General features: G+C 34.4%; 2 protein-coding genes across 3 annotated transcripts; one reads left to right on the forward strand and one right to left on the reverse strand.

Annotated features, from left to right (window-relative positions):
- Positions 1–5336: 5336 nt before the first annotated feature.
- On the forward strand, positions 5337–8001 carry LOC110896344. 2 transcript variants are annotated; one of them, XM_022143750.1, is made up of 3 exons: positions 5337–5421; positions 6339–6710; positions 7639–8001. In XM_022143750.1, the coding sequence occupies exons 2-3, from the start codon at positions 6398–6400 to the stop codon at positions 7884–7886; spliced, it is 561 nt and encodes a 186-aa protein (XP_021999442.1). In that variant the 5' UTR covers positions 5337–5421; positions 6339–6397; the 3' UTR covers positions 7887–8001. The 2 variants fall into 2 exon arrangements, with proteins under 2 accessions (XP_021999442.1, XP_021999443.1); XM_022143751.1 differs by having other exon boundaries at positions 5339–5421; positions 6381–6710.
- Positions 8002–9570: 1569 nt separating this feature from the next.
- LOC110896343 lies at positions 9571–13376 on the reverse strand. The gene is made up of 5 exons (XM_022143749.2): positions 13230–13376; positions 11969–12217; positions 11494–11667; positions 10830–10936; positions 9571–10374 (listed from the first exon to the last, which is right to left on the reverse strand). The coding sequence occupies exons 1-5, from the start codon at positions 13326–13328 to the stop codon at positions 9654–9656; spliced, it is 1350 nt and encodes a 449-aa protein (XP_021999441.1). The 5' UTR covers positions 13329–13376; the 3' UTR covers positions 9571–9653.
- Positions 13377–14496: the final 1120 nt, after the last annotated feature.

Genomic DNA, 14496 nt, shown 5'->3' on the forward strand with positions numbered 1-14496 from the left:
GTTAAGAAGAACATGTATAAATAATTTTATTTTGATGATATATAGTTTTTTTGAATCGTTGTGTACTAAAGTTTTAATCAAAGATAATTACTAAAGTACTATATCTATTGGTTTTTTTTGATGATATATAGGTTTTTTAATGGTTGTGTACTAAAGTTTTAATCATAGATAATTACTAGTTGTATGGCTTGTATCTATATCTCTTGATATTTGCTAATGTTATATCAACTAGTTGATGCCCTGTCCGTGTTGCGGGGCGATGGTCGAATAATTCTCAACCAATTAAAAAACCGTACTATAGTTTTGCTAGAAAGAAAAACTAAAACGATGATAAGACCGTAATTTTGAGGTCAGGACAAAACAGTAATTTGTTAGGACTAATAAGCGAGTGTTAGGCAGCTCATTGACACGGAAAACAATTAAATCGACTCAACCAATTAGAAGAAAACACCTTTTTAGTTTTTCTATAAAAACTAAAACAATGGTAATATAGTATTTTTTTAACTGAGGGCAAAGTTGTATTTTTTTACTGAGGTACAATCATATTTTGCTAAAAGCTAAAGTGATGGCAATACTGTGAATAATTTGCGCAAAGGCAAGTTCGTGATTTTGAAGTTGGGGTAATATCGTAATATAAATTTGAACTAAGGGCACAATCGTAATTTTAAGTGGGGGCAAAAGCATAATTTTATTTTGAACGGGGGCGAAAACGTAATTTTAAACTAAGGGCGAAATCATAATTTTTTAAACGGGGGCACAATCATATTTTTGAACAGATGGTGCAATCGTAATTTTAAGTTGAGGGCAAAGTCATAATTTTATTTTGAAATGGTGATAAAATCATAATTTTGCACCGAGGGTAAAACCCTAAACTTGAGCTAGGGGAAAACCATGATTTTATTTTGAGCTGCGGACAAAAACGTAATTTTGAATTGAGGGTAAAATCGTAATTTTGTACCGAGGGCAAAATCGTAACTTTGACATGGAGCAAAAATGTAATTTAAAACTGGGGTTAAATATATAATTTTAACGTGTGTGTAAAATAATAAATTGGTGTAAAACCGTAATTTTGAGATAGGGGAAAAACATAATTTTATTTTGAAATGTGGCAAAATCGTAATTTTGGCTGAGGGTAAAAGCGTAATTTCTGAACCGATGGCAAAATCGTAATTTTGAGCTGGGGGCAAAAGGGTAATTATATTTTGAACTTAGGGCAAAAGCATAATTTTAACCTAGAGCCAAAACCGTAATTTTAAAGTGGGTCTAAAATAATAAACTGGTTGGTCTAATGTGGGAGTGCCAGACAATTGCCTGACACTGTTCCTTCAAGCTACTAAGGTAAAAAAAAAAAGTGGAGGCAACCGCCTTTTTCCACAAATAGCATGCTGAAACTATTGCCAGGTAAATGTATATGTAGGTAATTTACAAGATTTTTTTATAAGTAGGTGTGTGAGTTATATGAGTGTGTTCAAGTGTTGAGTACTAAGACAATTTTTTTTTAGTGTTATTTAGCGTATGACACTAAGTTTTTTTTAATGTTGTTTAGCATATGACACTTGATTTTATATATAAGCATATATGATGTTACTTATCTTATTTTGTAATAAAGTTAACTACCATTTTCGTCTTTGTAATTTGTCCAATTATGTAAGTTCAAACCAAATTTCAAATTTGTATCATTTCTGTTCCTTATGTTCTTGAAACATGTCAGTTTCGTAAAAAAACATGAATTAACTGTCATTTTCGTTCATGTGGTTTGTCCAATTATTCGATTCAACCTTAGTTTTTTGGATGGAACTGACATGTTTTAAGAATGTCAGAGACGAAAATAGTACAAATTTGAAATTTGGTCTGAACTATCATAATTGGACAAACCACAGAGACGAAAATGAAAGTTAACGTTTTGTAATACATTACGGGTACAACTCTATTTTTATGTTCCATCAATTCAATATTATTGCTTCCGTGAACCCTAAAGAAAACATGGTTGTGGGTATGTATACGTCGCCCATAAGACAAATTAAGAAGAAAGGGGGGACATGCCTTTAGGTTTGTTTATTCTTGACATTTTTCACATATTAATTTCAACTTTCCAATATCGACATTTATGTTAGCATGCTTTGTAACTATTTGATATTTGTGGATCATTTATATAATTTTATTTGATGGTCATGTTTTATTAGAGGGATGGTCTTGTTAGCAAGGTAATAAACTGATTTTGATTTTTTTAGTTACATTTTTGGTTTTTAATCATTGCCCACCTTTAAAATATTCAGTTCTTGAAGTGAGTGACATTTTTTAGTCTTTGTGTTAACGTTTTAAAACCATTCTATCTCTTTACTTAAAAAACAAATAAAATATACATTAGACATCCTCCCCTATCACAATCTTTGGTCATAATGATTGTATATCAGTTTGTTGATGTTGATTTTAGTAGGGTTGCGCAAAGGGTCAGAACCAAACCCACCTGACGTAGATCCTCCAAAACCGAAAACCTTTTTTATTAATGAATTAGACACCACAAAACGAACCTTAGAACTTAGAAGTTAGAAACCTATGTGATTTCGGGCCCTAAATGGTCTAATGGGCCGGTTAAAGGGTTTGATGGGGCCATAACCTTTTTTGTGTAATGAGCTTATGAAGGGCAAACGGAACAATATCATTCAGTTGTTGTATAATAGCATTCGAAACTAATCAGCATTCAAACCATAAATCATATTTGCATAGACAGATGCATTTGACCAGCCATCATTCCTTTGAAAAAAAAAAACACAATTCAAACTGTAATTTTTTTTAAATGAACTGTTAGAATTAATTTGATAGATTAGGGTTTGCAATTCAGAAATGGGTGACGGCGCAGTTTGTTGACTGTCTACCTTCTGGTTTGATGTAACTTGACAAGTATGAATGAAAATTCTTTCCTCAGTCTTCAAAATAGGCAATCACTGATTTTTATTAATCAAACAATGATATTTTTATTAATCAATGTCTTATTTTTATTGATCGATGTCTTATTTTTGTTCCTAATCTCTCATTTCTATCTACAAAATTAACCTAGGTTATATATTTAGCTCAGTTTTTTTTTAATCGTTGTCTTATTTTTGTTCCTAATCTCTCATTTCTATCTACAAAATCAGGGTATGTATTTAGCTCAAGATTAGAGAAACCAGTTGAAAGGATTGATTATTTTTGTTCCTAAAACCTCATTTCTATGTAACAAAATCAGGTTATATATATAGCTCAAAATTAGAGAAACCGGTTAGAAGGAATTGAAGAAAAAGAAAGTGGGAATGTGTAGTCAAAAGTAATGAATAAACCACGTAGCTTTATAGTCCATTGGCATCTTAGGTGTGGGATAAGGTTTTGTGACCCACATGTCTTGGGTTTGATTCTCACAAGAGGGTTTTCTTATATTTATTGGGTTTACTATTGAATTGGTGTATGAGACATTATGTCTAGTGAAGATGGATATGATCGGGTGGTTCCGCTGATGGCACAGTGAAACTCCAGTGATCCGTAAATGATCCAAATTTACCGTTAAAAAATGAATAAACTAGCTGGGAATAAAGAGTTGGTAATATATATATTTTAAAATGAAACTTTAATTTCGCTTCTAAAAGTGAACGGTTAGAGTGAAAATAATAAAAAAATTACACTTAAATTTGTTTAAAATCCCTTCTATTAACCCGTTTATTAAAATCTGTATTTGGGTTAATACATGTAGCAATTGGGTCGTGTTTAGGGTTGTAAACGAACCGAACGTTCAACAAACAGTTCATGAACCGTTCAGCGGGAAGTTCGTTTATGTTCGTTCGTTTATTAAACGAACGGACATGAACAAGATATTTCGTTCAATTAGTTAAATGAACGAACATGAACAGAGGTCTCGTTCGTTCGATTGTGTTCGTGAACGTTCGGTAAGGTGTTCGTGAACATTCATTGATTTGCGTTCGTTTATGTTCGTGTGTTTGTGTTTTAATTGAAGATCTTTGTACTTTCTTATATTTTATTTGTACTTTTTATATTATTAAACTTTTATATATTTTATTATCCTAACAATTAAACTAGGAAACCCACTTTCACCTTGTTTATTCATCATTTCCCATTCATTTTTCATTATTTACATCGGCGAATACGATCGACCTCCATTCCACAATACGGGATTCAAGTTCGAGTGCTACTCTCTAGGCCATCTTTTTTTATCCTTCGTCGCGTTCGCCAAATTTATTTGTGTTCGTAAACCGTTCGCGAACACGCTCATTTCCTTAATGAACGAACACGCTCATTTACTTAATGAACGAACACGAACATAAAATCCCGTTCGGTAAGTGTTCATGAACCGTTCGTGAACACATTTATTTCCTTAACAAACGAACACGAACAAGGTCTTGTTCGTGTTCGTTCGATTCGTTTACAGCCCTAGTCATGTTTGGATTGACTAGAGTTATATATAGAAAACATGTCTATTCTATGAGATTGAAGGTTTTAGTTTCACAGTAAAAAATGGGTAGATTTAAAAGTAAGATTAATGAATGTAAAGTTAGCCTTCAAAAGTAAGATTCCATCAATCAGTCATACTCAGTAAAAATCTCACAAATAGCAAAGCTACTTATAGGGTCTGGGGAGGGTGGGATGTAGACAGACCTTGCCTCTATCCATAGGGATAGAGAGGCTGCTTCCGGAGAACCCTCGGCTCGAAAACGCTTCAAAAGTAAGATTAATGAATGTAAAGTTAGCCGTTCTAAAAAAACAGGTCATATCAAGCGAAAAGAATGATTATCCTCATGTCTTGTTCTTATTGAGATGATATCACTAATTCTCACTAGGGATGAGTTTGGTATCAATACCGAAAGTAGCACCTGAAAATCGTCAAACTTAGGTACCGGTATTGAAAACGCTTGGTACGGTCCGATATTTGAATGTAAAAACGGGTAAAATAATGTTACCGTACCAAACCGACACCGAAACACTTTCTTGGGCACCGAATTGGTACTGACAATTATTCGATACGATACGTAACTTCGGTACCGGTTCCGATACGATACTAATTCGGTTTCGAGATTTGGTACATAATAGCAAAATACTTAAAATAATTAAATAAATAAATAAATATAGTTAAAATACTTAAAATAGTTAAATAAATAAACGAGAGGTCCCGAGTTCGATTCTCGGAATGCCCCTAATACTTTATACATTATTTCCTTTCAGAAAAAAAAAAGTTAAATAAATAAATATAATTAACAGAAAATCGTAATGGGCCATCGGAAAACAAATATCGGGTTGGCCCACAGACGAAAAGTATATAAACATTATTTAAAACCCTAGTTAACCCCTGTCCGTTTTCCCCCAAATAAAGAAATCCTTTTCTTCCTCGTAAATCGTAATCCAGTCGCCATTAATATTCTTCATTGTTTCCTTCCGGTGAGTGTCACCCTCATCCAGTCAGTTATTACTTTTACTTATTTTTGTTTTATACCTGATTACTTTTATTATTTTACTGTTTCATACTGCGATTTAGTTGATGAGTAAATTCTAAAAGAAATGTCATACATTCCACACACTATAATCTTTTGCAAACAAATATTTTGTAAGTATACAAAAAAGTTAATGATCAACCAAACATAATTAATAAAGTAACACTCAATTCTATACAGGCGAATTGGAAATAAATAACCTCACCTAAATCAATTTGGCCGATAATAATTCCAAGTTAAGTCAGTTATAGTTATTGGACGATAATAATCCAAACTGGTCAAATTTTTTTTTTGTAAAATAGTCCGCGGTTAAAATAGCTTAACGGAGTTAAGTTTTTTTCTGAATTACAAACCGATGTTTTAGGGCTTTTGATCAGAACGAAGATACGAGTCGATTGATGTAAAACTTACCTCGAAATTGTGCTCGAAATGGTTTGATTTTTGTTAATTGGAAGTTTAAACACCCGAATTGAAGCACCGTTTTCTTGGGTTGAGGCAGTATTTCGAGGTAAGTTTTACATTAATCGACTCGTATCCTCGTTCTGATCAAAAACCCTAAAACATCGGTTTGAAATTCGGAAAAAAGCTTAACTCTGTTAAGCTATTTTAACGGCGGACTATGTTACAAAAAAAATTGACCAGTTCGGATTATTATCGGCCAATAACTGACTTGGGATCATTATCGGCCAAATTGAGTTAGGTGAGATTATTTATTTTCAATTTGTCTTCTATATACCATCAAATATTATCTGTTTTGGCCTGACAATATATTTTCCGGACTTAACTTTCTAGCAAAGAGAAGTCCCCATCCGAATAATAACAACAGCAACAACACGGTTAATAGAGCTTTCTTATTGTTTACAGTAAAAGTGTCCAAAACGCGTTGTTGATATTTTGAGTCCGCAGAATATTTATCGGGAAACATGAGTGTCAACAAGGTATCTAAGATATCGGACTCGACACCAAACCCGGATACCTTACTCGGCAAGAATTCATCGTGTAGACGATCTGCACGTTTGGCGGCCAGGTCAAAGTTAGCTCAGGTTAGCCCGGTGGCACGCGATGCATCAGCTTCCGTCGTGAGTGGTAATCCAGCACAGAAAACTGCGGTCCCGAAGGTCCCGAAGGACCCGATACCCGAAGGACCTAAAGATTCTACAGTTGCAGTTGCTTCCCTGTTGAAGGAAATTGAGCAAACTTATTCTGACTCCCCAGTTTATCACATCAGATTGGATGGTATGTTACTATGTTTACTATATACATATAATCAATCATATGTTTTGTTTTGTTTTGTTTTATTCATTGTTATGTTGTAACGTTGCATAGTAAAAGCAGAAAATAATAAATAAATAAATAAAAGTATATATATAATATTAAATGTCTAGACTATTATATCTAACACTTTATAGGGCAACTTTAAATTTGACATTTGTGCCAAATTTGAAAAACTGAAAATATTTTAAAGTTAACTTCCTAAATAAATGTGTGGATTACTTATATTGTTATATATAGAGTAAAATGCCAAAATCGTCCCTAAGGTTTAGGTATATTTGCTTATTCCATCCAAAATGATTTTTTTTTTTGTGTATTTCAGTCATTCAACTTTGTTTTTTTTTTTTTGTCATTTTTATCCTTGAGGTTGGCAATTTAGTGCGACTTTCGTCCCTCGAGAAATGGCCCTCAGGGATGGAAATGGCACCCCAGGGACGAAAGTCGCAAAAGTGGCAAAACCTCTGGGAAGAAGATGACATTTTACTCTTATATATTATAGATATATAGATTTACATATAACATGATCCGACACGTTGAGAGGTTTTTGTCCATTACTTATGGGCCTGTAGCTACAAACATTGCACGTGTTATACCTTTTAAGTTTTAAGTCGGGTATTTAATTTCTTACCTGTTTACCTCTACCTAGTTGGTCTAAGTATAAGTCTGCTAGCTCTTAAAGTAATTTCGTATCATATCATGACCCCAAATGGCATACATGGTAGATGGGTCGGTTGGGTAACATATCAAAATGGGATGGGGTTAAAACGAGATATAACATGTTAATTAACACCCATCATCATTTTTAGTTGTCTATGTAACAATAATGTTCCTTTTTATGAGTGGGATATTACTGAGTACGTTTGTCTGTTTGCTTAATGTTTTGTATTGACAGGTTATTGTGTGGAACGTAAGCAATCCGGGGAGAAGTGCATATTATGCGCCAAAGATCTTTCATGTTCCCCAAACGATGTGGATCGTGCAGACGATGATTACAAATACCGCGTTAAATTCATACCTCTACATCTTCCGGCTGTCGACATTCTGCCATGTGGTCATGCCATCCATACTGAATGCTCAAAGTATGCAATGTCTGCAGAATCTAATGTTCCACAATGTGTTCTTTGTTTGAGCATGCCTTGATTCCTCTTTCTAAGAAACCGAAAACTGTTTATATTTCTGCACAGATTAACGAGTACTTGTAATTAATGTCGGGTTGTTTAACGTGTGAAAACTTTTGACGGATGTTAAGCGATAATATCTTCCATGCTAAATATTAGATCATTTTCTAAGACCGTGTGTAGTGGGGCGTGATTTATAATTTTTTTTCAAAAAAAACGCCCTATAACGCCCGGTAACCACTACACCCGGCGTTACCGGGCGTTATTTTTCAAAAAAAATGACTCAGGCGTGATTATTAAAACGCCATTTTGCATTGTTGGAGCTTTGACTTATGTGGACCCACCAATGAGAAATCACTTTGTTTTTGTTTTTGTTTTTTTTTGTTTAAGGATTGAAAGGGGCATTATTTGGGCATTATTCCCACTACGCCAATTTTGCAATAACGCCCCATGCTGACTGGGTTGCCACGTGTCGGATAATGCCCCATGGTGGGGGCATTATATTTCTTAACCACTACACATGGTCTAATAGGTGATTTGATACCCTGTTCGAGTATTTATAATCAACTGTTAACTAACTGTTGTAATATCTTTTTATATCAGATATTAGTTTAATTATTAACTTTAAGCACATATTTGTCAAAAGTTATTAAGAGGTGGACAGTTTAAATCATGCGAGCTAGTAACACATATTTGCCAAAAGTCAACTTTGGGGAACATTTTTGTACATTAGATCAAACAAAACAAAAATCAACAGTTGAGATTAACCTAATATGTACGGTTTAACCTCGATAAATAAATGCGCAAACAAACTTATAGAGTAAGGTTCATGCGAGAACCACCTTTATTGCGAGAACCGCGAGAACTAATGTGAACACAACCTAAAATAGCTAAAAAACACCTAACCCCCCCCCCCCCCCCCTCCCCCAACAAAAAACCTAACCCCCCCCCCCCCCCCCCCAGCTAAAATGCTAAAAACTAAACCCCCTTAAAAAATCTAAAAAAATCAAAAAAACACACAATTTTTTTTTTTAAATTTTTTTAAAGTTAAAATCGCTACTTTTAGTAGCAAAAAAAAAAAAAAATTAAAAAAAAATTAAAAATTTTTTTTTGGCTACTAAAAGTAGTGATTTTTTTTTATAAAAAGTATAAAAAAAAATTTGTGTGTTTTTTTATTTTTAGGTATTTTTGGTTGTGTTCACATTGGTTCTCGCGGTTCTCACAATAAAGGGTGGTTCCTAACGGATCTTTGTCCCAAACTTATAATAGTATCCATAAATAAATAACATCACGTAACGAATATTACTTTTTATCGAAGTTTTACTGTATGGTTTCGGGTCATAAAATTAACATCTATAGTCAAATCCAAAATGAATTCATATATTAACACAGTGGCGGATCTAGGATTCCGACCAAGGGGCAACGTTTTATAAATAAGCCGTAACGAAATCGAAAAAACGTCAAATTTTTTCAAAATTTACACTAATTTTTCCAACTTTTTTCCGACCAACCGCCACCCCTTAATAAGCTATAGGTCCGCCCCTGATTAACAGAAACTAATGTCATTATATCCCAATAATATAAAAACTAGAATAAAAAGGAAAACAAGTCCTTCACTTTTGGTGAAAAATGTTCCAAAAGAAGGTAGAATATAAACAGAATAAACTTACCAAACATAATAAATAACTGCAAACCTATTAACAAGACCAAAGTGATCAAACATATGCATACTTCCACTTCCATATATACTTCCCCGAAACGCGAGTCGTATTTACACCTTCACCCATGCTTAAAAGTCGACGATATCGCCATCCTGCGAGGTGTCAAAGAAAAGTCTCGGGAGCGTTTCAATTTGCGGAAGCTGATCTACGAGATCAGTAAACGAGTCGTCTCTTGACATCCCTTTGTCATTCTCGGGTGTCAGATTACTCGAAGGGGTAAAATGGTCATTTCCATCAGCCCATTCTTGTCCGTTATGGTTACCCGCGTCAGGGTCAGAATAGTCATTCGACTCGTTTCCGTCCTGAAGAAGACTGCATAGTGAGTTGACTCCTGACATTGGACTTTTCTCATCCGAAGGTGTGGTCAACTGTGTGTTGTTGTTAAGCAGAATCTCGGAAATATTCTTGACCAACTGATTGTGGTTGACTTCGTTGACCCAAGCAGGGTTTTGGTTTTGGTTTTGCTCGGAAACACAATGTGCAGTGTGGTTTACGATATCGGATATGGACATTGTTCGCAGGGGGGGCCACGGTGCGTTGACCAGCCTGATAGCCTTTGACCGCACGAGACCCCAACTTTCCACATACCCATGAGTGCCCGCGTTTTCTAGTTGGTTAGAGCCGTTATTGTTCGACATATTTGGATCTTTGACGGGATCTTTTGCCGCGGGCTGCGCGTCTGACGATGCGTCTGCCTGTTGGCTAAGCAAGTTAAGTCGCGTATCGCAGTTGATCAACTTTTGATAATGCTTATTTAGCACCCCTGGTGCACATTGTAGATAATGTTGCCTGCACAATGTAACATAAATGAAACTTATTAAATGTTTTATTTGTCGGAATTTTGAAGTATTTAAATAAAAATATAAAATTAAAAACACTAATGAAATATGGAACATAAATGAACAAATTACCGAACATTCACGAACATAAACGAACGAACGGTCGAACACGACCTCTGTTCATGTTCGTTCATTTAACTAAACAAACGAAATTTCCTGTTCGTGTTCTTTCATTATCAAACGAACGAACACAAACTAACTTCCATCCGAACGGTTCACAAACTGTTCGCTGAACGTTCAGTTCATTTGCAGTTCTACTTTTAATAATCAGACCGTTTCTTTTAAGCGTTCATATGTTTTTTTTTTTTTTTTTTTTGAGTTTGTAGACTTACAATGATTAGTACTACAAGAAAGGAATATAAACGACCCATTAATATTCATGTAGAAAGCGTACAGAAAGAATACCTATAATTGCTTGCTTCTCCATTAGTAAAATCGGTAGTTGCCTGCCAAACCGTGTGTTTTCGAGGCTGCGGATTGGTCTCTCGGAAGAATAGCGGTTGTTTACCGAGCTGTCAACAAAAATCACCACGTCAATAAGCGACAGGGGTGCTAAACGGGTCATGTTCGCGGGTAGGCGGGTTCAACCCGACCTGAACCTGAAAATTTTAGAAGAACCCGAACCCGAAATCGTGTCATACATATGAACCTGAACACGGCCCGAATATTCTCGGGTTGACCCGAACACTATCCAATCAACCCGATTTTTTATTGTTTTTTAAATCTTTTTCCGCAAATTAATATATTAAAATTAAAATTTACTAAAAAAAACACAAATGTATATAATACAATTATATTTAAATTATAAAATCTTATGTCAATTTCTTTTTTTAAGTTATAATTATGACATAAAATGCACACCCGATTTAATTTATGACATAAAACATATCGTAAAAAAATACAATATATTATATATGGGTTAAACAACTCAACCCGCCAACCTAACCGGGTTGACCCGAACCTGGCCGGTTTAGTTGGTTCGCAGGTTCAACCTGAAACTGACCCGAACCCCTTTAGACTAATCCCAAACCCGTGAATTCCGTGTTAGGTTCCTGTCGTGTTAGTTTACCACAATAGTCAAGGTGCCAGGCCCGTTATCGGGACAATGTGCCTTCAGGCCAATGATAGCTTCCCATTCAATCTCGATTTTATTCTTTAGCCCGCCATCGAGAACTTCCCATACGAGCTTATGCTTCGCAAAGTAACATTTTGCCACCAAATCACCTTCGTATTTCGACACATACTGCCACAAACAACACGTCAAAAGACAGTGCTAGTTGATAAAATATATATAAAAGATTTCAAAAATTTTCTTCTAGTGTATCGCTAAGCATAAAATAGTGCTCGTTGTTTCATCGCTATCGCTACATAGCGTATATGTAGCTTGTCGCTATAGCCCACTATTCTCTGACGAATTGACCCGTTTCCTTTAAGCTGTTTTTTTCTATTTTGCCCACTTGATGACCCGAAACAACCCATTCACAAGTAAACGGGTCAAAACATACTCTTCAACACAAAACCATATGCAGTGTAATAATGTGTACCTCCCATTCTCCAATCCTTAAAAGTACAGCGGGGAAATTAGACGCCTTTAAGTTATCGACGGGCCCTGAGAACCCGACTCTTGCCTTAACATCTTTCTCCATTCTGTCAATATGGGCTTGGTTAACACGGGCTTGACATAGCTCCAATAATGATTCACTCTTCCTCAGGTTTAAACCCAAAAGACCCGGCTCGTTAAGCGGGTCGTATTGAGAATGTGGGTCAGCTGATTCATTGCTATCAAGGCTAGGCTGCAAATAATCAATTACAAATGGTCACAAAAACGAAAGTAGAGCTACACCCGACAATTATGACTCATTTAGCGTTTCGTTGGTTTGGTTAAAAAAAATCACTTATGGGTTCATTTGGGTCTACTCAGATTACACAATGGGTTATATTTAGGGATGAGCAAATCGTTCCCGGAACCAGTACAGAACCGGTACCGGTACCGGTACCGAATTTACCGAACCGGGTACTCTTTCGGTACCGACTTTTAGGATTATCGGTACCGGTTTTTACCCTCAAATACCGGTACCGAACCGTACCGAACCGGGTATATTCGGTACCGGTACCCACTTTTGAGGATTTTCGGTACCGGTTCTTTTGGTACCGGTACCGGACGGTACCGAGCTCATCCCTAGTTATATTTGGGTCTAATTAAATCATACTACGAGTCAAAATGGGACTACCAGTATTATACAACATGTCAATTTGGGTCTACTACATAGTTGTCAATAGCGAGCGTAGCGATCGCTATAGCGCGCTACGTAGCGTATAGGTTTTGGCTCGCTACTAGGGTTGTAGCGATAGATAACGATAATAGCGTCAAACTTTTTATACAAATAGCAACTAAATATAGCTATAAAATAGCTGTATTTTAGGTTTTTTGTAAAATAAGATATATACCAGGGTATTTTGATATAATAATATACATATAAAAAATTTGAATTTTTTTATAGTGTATCGCTATTTATAAAATAACCGGCTTCTATTTATCCATATACGCTATGTAGCATATAAACACTTTATCGCTATTTGTCGCTATTCGCAAATAACAACTATGGTACACATATAAAAATCTTGTTGAATTTTATATGCATCATAAACCAATTGGATGGTATCAAAACTAAAAAAAACATTAGTTTTTAATTGCACGTAACCAGAATTCAAAGAAAATAAACAAAACAACAAATCCTAGTCAATACCCTAATATTAAAACTAAAACTTTTAAATAAACATAAACTAGAAAACATAAAGTAAAACCTCGTTAGGTGTCGGTAAAGACGATGATTTCAAGCGTTTATGAATGGGTTCGTTAGCATTCATCGTACGCTTCCCCTCTGGGCACAGTAATTGAACCATGGTTAAGGATGAAGAAGAAAACTAAGTGTCGTTAGTTGAATATAAACCTTAAATTAGGTCGAAAAACAAAAACACGCATTTTCTGGTATTTATATGCGAAGATGATTTACGAGGGAAAACAGGCGCCGGTGTACGTGTGTGACATAGGATCTAGTCACTTAACCCCTTACTATACATTCTCTATAATAACATTACTAGGTTAGAACCCCGTGTATTACACGGGCTGAATAAATATAATTTTATATACTAAGTAATAAAAATGTTACATCTTTAAAAACCCGTACATTGCAAGATTGAATAACCACGTGTATTACATGACTTAAATACGAATAATGTAATCAACTAACACACACAATTATCAATATATGTTTTTAGAAAAGAAAAAATGAACTTTGATGTAACATTTTACTTTGTTTTTTATTTATTATTAAGTTAAATTAGATGCTTGTGTATTACATAAGTTATAACATTTTACTTTATTTATTTTTTTATTAATAGGTTAGAACTTGTGTGTTATACGTGGTTGAATCAATGTAATATTAAATAGTTATTAATAAGCAAAAAAATAAAAGACAGATTTAAGAAAAAAATATTAAATATATAAGAGACAAGCAAAAAAAAAAAGAAATAAAATAATTATAGAGCAATAATCATTGAAATTATTATTTATAAATAACCCGTTATATTAATCAATATATTGATTGACAAAACGATCCATTTGTATTAATTATATAGATAGATTATTCAGATGTTTCTTAGCTAAAAGAACATACAAAAGTATGTAGAAATAATATATGTCATGTAAATAAGTGAGGTTGAGAGGGTTAAAAAAATTACATAGTTAGTCCAAATGTTACAAAATGAAAAGTTAATACCCTAGAAAGTGATTTTAATATATCATGTAAATAAGTGAGGTTGAGAGGGTTAAAAAAATTACATAGTTAGTCCAAATGTTACAAAATGAAAAGTTAATACCCTAGAAAGTGATTTTAAACTATTAGTACCTAAGTCTGTTATTTTGTGCAAACCAAAGAGACTAACTATATAATTAACTCGTTAAAAAAAGTCGATGGAGAATACTGAAAATCACATGTATTAATATTTTATTTATATAAGAATTAATTACATAGTTAGTCCCTGTGGTTTGCACAAAGTATGTAATTAACTC

The sequence above is a fragment of the Helianthus annuus genome, chromosome 12, assembly GCF_002127325.2.
Source record: "Helianthus annuus cultivar XRQ/B chromosome 12, HanXRQr2.0-SUNRISE, whole genome shotgun sequence".
Taxonomy (NCBI): domain Eukaryota; kingdom Viridiplantae; phylum Streptophyta; class Magnoliopsida; order Asterales; family Asteraceae; genus Helianthus; species Helianthus annuus.